We start from the raw sequence: 4,500 nt of genomic DNA, 5'->3' as shown, positions 1-4,500 counted from the left end.
CGGATGAGAATCTACCAAAGCTGACCCTAAACTACTTGGTTGTCAAGTAGTATTACATTTTAGATAACAAAACATATTGAAATAAGTTTAATAACATTGAACAAAGTAAATCTAATCTACTCGCGGAAGCTAATTTTCAATTAAATTCACAATAGTTAATGTAAATCATAATTATAGGCAAAATTAAATTGTCAGATCATTAATTAACAAAATCAACTGAAACTTCACTAAATTTTATGAGTCTCCACGCATTTGTCAAGTTCTGGCTCGCTAAGTAACTTGATGACCTTGGCGATGGGTCGCACGAACGATGATTCGGCTGTTTTGATGGTAACCACTCGTACGAGCCCATCAGCTCCAGGATGAGTGGCAGTGACCAATCCCAAAGGCCACTTTGTAGGAGGAGTGAGCTCGTCCTTGATGAGGACGACATCACCCTGAACAATATTAGGTTGAGGCTTCAACCACTTGTTTCGTCGTAGGTGTTGATGTAGCACCTCTCTACGCCAGTTGGCCCAAAAGGAGTTACGCATGTCAGTTAGCAACTTCCAGCGATCTGTCTGTGGGGAGAATTGTTGCCCCTCATCGTAAGGCTCGGGATGAGACAGCAAAGCAGAGCCGACGAGAAAATGGGCGGGTGTAAGAGCGAGATCACCAGAGGCTTCGCTGCTCAAGGGGCACAGTGGCCTGGAGTTGAGGCATGCTTCGACTTTGCTGCACAACGTAGTCAGCTCCTCGAACGTCAACTTTGAATCTCCAACCACACGAATGAGATGATACTTTACGCTGCGTACAGCAGCTTCCCATAAACCTCCCATGTGAGGGGCGCGTGGCGGAATAAAGGACCAGTCTGTACCTTGACGCGCTATAGTATCAATGACAGTGACAAGAAACTCCGATGAACTATGAAACATCCGTCTTAGTTCGGACGCAGCTCCTCTAAAGTTGGTGGCGTTTTCGGAATACAGAACAGCACAGACTCCACGACGAGCACAAAACCGTGAGTATGCTGCAAGAAACGAGGCAGACGTTAGGTCGGATACTACCTCCACGTGCATGGCACGTGAAACCAAACAAACAAAAATGGCAATGTAGCCCTTGGTTGATTTTGCTCCACGACCCCTTGAGAATAGGATCGGAAATGGCCCAGCGTAATCGACGCCTGTATGTGTGAAGGGCCGCGCCGGAGTAATGCGAGCAGCTGGAAGTTGACCCAATTGTTGCTCGGAGCTTCTGGCAGCATGTCGCGTACAAATAACGCAACGGTGAAGCACTCCAGCGGCGACTCTTTGGTCTCTGGTGACCCACAGCGATCGGCGTAGATGTGACATCATCAATTGCACTCCTCCGTGCATAGTGAGTAAATGCGTCTCTTCCACTAAACGTCTGACGAATTGGCAGCCGCCTGGTAAAATGATTGGGTGCCTTTCGTTGTAAGGCAGTAAAGAATGGTCAAGTCGCCCTCCAACTCGAATAAGGCCTTGTTCATCCAGAAATGGGCTGAGTCGACGTAGAGCGCTGTGTTTTGTGAGAGGTTCACCAGCAGACAAACACATTTTTTCGGCTGGAAAGTGCTGCGCTTGAATGGCTCTGTAACAGTAAACTTTTCCCATACGGTACTCAGTTCCAAGCATCAAAATTTTCGCACGCTCAATGCACTTTTGTGCAGCACACGTACGCCAGCGGTAGCAGTAAGAGAGAATTCTAATTATTTTAGAAAATGCCGAAAACTTTTGTAACGTTGGCAAGCATTCAGGTGACACGACCTGCTTTGATTTTTCATGCTGCTGAGCTTGAATAGCAAAAACTTGGAGATGGGCTGGTGTTAGAGGCTCCGACGGAGTCAGAGACGGCCAGGCAGACTCGTCCTGTAACAGCCAACTCGGTCCATGCCACCACAAATCGAGCTTTGCCAGGACGGCAGGCGAGAAGCCTCGTGTCGCACCGTCTGCTGGGTTGTCAGCTGATCTGACATGATGCCATGTTGCTGAAGGAAGTTCAGTGAGAATCTCACTGGTTCTATTAGCCACAAATGTTGGCCAACGAGATGGATGGCTCTTCAACCATTCCAGGACAACCTTGGAATCGGTCCAGCAGTGAATACTGGCTGGTTGAATCGCTGAGCTGCTCAGAAGGTGCTTGGTGAGACGTACCAAAAGAGCGCAACCACACAACTCAAGCCTTGGGAGAGTTTGCACTTTGGTTGGAGCTAGCTTGGTCTTGGCAAGAAGAAGGCTTGCAGTCTGACCAGGTGTCACTGCGTAGAGTACGGCAGCATAGGCTCGCTTAGATGCATCCGCGAATCCATGCAAATGCCACACTTCTCTCTCTTTTCCTCCAAGCCAGCGTGGTATTCGTATGAGCGAGACTTCTTTCAGCTCATTACGAAAAAGCACCCAGCGTTGACTCAGTGCATCGGGCACTGAAGAGTCCCAGTCCAGATCGTTCAGCCAAAGATCCTGTAATATTATTTTGGCAATGATCATTATCGGAGCTAGCCATCCTAAAGGATCAAATAAACGAGCGATTTCGGACAAAATTGTGCGTTTCGTAAACTCATAGTTTACTCCAAGGTCTTTTACACTAAAAGTAAAGGCATCAATGCTGGGTAGCCACTTAAGACCTAAGGTGGATATTACCTCATCGAGTTTTAACTCAACTTCCTTGGCTGAAACTGACGACAAGCCTTGAAGAAGCCCATTGTCATTCGCGGCCCACTTGGCTAGCGTCATACCTGCCGATGCAAGAACTTGTATGAGTTGATCTCGACGTTCCCGTGCAGTTTCAACTGTATCAGCTCCAGCGAAGAAGTCGTCAACGTAGAGCTTTCTTTTCAGAATTTCGGCTGCATGAGGATGGGATTCCTCGTTGTCCTCTGCAAGCTTTTGCATGACCTTCAGGGCCAAGTACGGGGCTGATGAGGTGCCATAGGTGACTGTGATACACCTATAGTCACGAATGGGCTGATCGGTCGTTGGGCGCCACAGTACTCGCTGCCAGTCAGCATCGTCCGGATGTACCAATATCTGCCGAAACATCTTAACGACATCTGTGGTAAAAACAAACTTAGAAAAACGCCACTGTGTTAGCACTTGAAGCACATCGGCTTGAAGTTTGGGTCCCGGCAGCAGCATATCATTCAGAGAACGACCCTTTGAATCCCGTTGAGACGCATTAAATACGATGCGCACTTTGCTCGGGTTCTCAGGACGAATGACAGCATGATGTGGGAGATAGAAACTTGGTCGATCAAGTTTGTCGGGGGGGACGAGCTCCATGTGATGCATGTCAAGGTACTCCTGCATGAAAGTGCAGTAAGAGTTTGAAAGTTCGAGATTGTTACGTAAGCGTTTTTCAGAGCGTAATAGACAGGCAACGGCAATATCACGAGTGCTTACGAAGTCAGGATTGCTTCGAAGAGGCAATCTGACGATAAAACGACCATCTGGAGAGCGTGTATGTGTCTGAGCGAAATGCTCGTCACAGTATCGCTCGTCCTCGGTTAGCAGCGATCTGCGAGGCACCTCCTCGATTTCCCAAAATCTTTGAAGATTTTCAGAAAGCGACTGATCCGTGTACGTGTGAAAAGCTTGAACTAATGCTGTATTACAGCAGCAAGTTTGGCTTAACGTTGGGCCAGTTAAAATCCAACCAAAGACTGAATTTTGAGCTACTGGAGTGTCCTTAGGCCCTCTTATAAGGCCACTGAGCATTATTGACGAATAAGCATCAGCACCCAAGATACAGTCAATCTTGTGAGGCTCTGCAAAATCAGGATCAGCAAGATCAAGATCTTTAATGTGCGACCAATTCGATTGAATAATTTTGTTACTGGGTAGATACCGAGTAAGTTTGGGTAGAACCAAGGCGAATATACTCAACCTAAAATTCTCTAACTTCGGGGATACTAATTGTAACATGACCTCTTCGCGAGCCCTAGACGATTCCTCTGCACCTACGCCAACTACTTTAATATCAATTTGTTTACAAGTAAGGCTAAGTTCAGATACTACATGTCGCGCTATGAAAGAGCGTTCGGCGGCAGGGTCAATAAGAGCGCGGATTGAAAATAAATTTCCGTTGGGACCTTTAATACATATGCGCGCAGTCGCCAATAATACAGCATGACCCACACGAACGCTGTGAACGTTCACAACTCCCTGCTCATGCGAGTTAGATGCCGATTTCTCGTTAGAATCAGTATTTGCCGAAGAACGCCAATTGATTTGGTTGCTCTGTTGAGCTTTTCCGGTATTTTTCTCAAAATGCAACTTCGAGTGATGATTACCTTGGCAATAAAAACAACGATTTGGCGAAGGGCATTTGTCTGCGAAATGAGAAGTCTTTAAACAATTGAGACAAAGCTTTTCATTTTTACAATATTCAAGACGCTGAGCCAGAGACATAGATTTGAATTTCATACAACGACCTAGTATGTGATTTCCTTTACATAAAAGACAACCAGATAACTTATCTGTACTAACTTCGGATTGAGCAGTA

General features: G+C 46.5%; 1 protein-coding gene across 1 annotated transcript; it reads right to left on the bottom strand.

Annotated features, from left to right (window-relative positions):
* Positions 1-227: 227 nt before the first annotated feature.
* On the bottom strand, positions 228-3,920 carry LOC149375712 (uncharacterized). The gene has a single exon (XM_089598046.1). It carries the CDS (start codon positions 3,918-3,920, stop codon positions 228-230), a length of 3,693 nt encoding a protein of 1,230 aa, XP_089454172.1.
* Between the last annotated feature and the right edge of the window lie 580 nt (positions 3,921-4,500).

Source organism: Copidosoma floridanum, unplaced genomic scaffold (assembly GCF_036245765.1).
Source record: "Copidosoma floridanum isolate Cflo_tuat_1 unplaced genomic scaffold, Cflo_Japanese_pri ptg000004l, whole genome shotgun sequence".
NCBI lineage: Eukaryota > Metazoa > Arthropoda > Insecta > Hymenoptera > Encyrtidae > Copidosoma > Copidosoma floridanum.
This window is presented reverse-complemented; position numbering and strand designations above follow the sequence as displayed.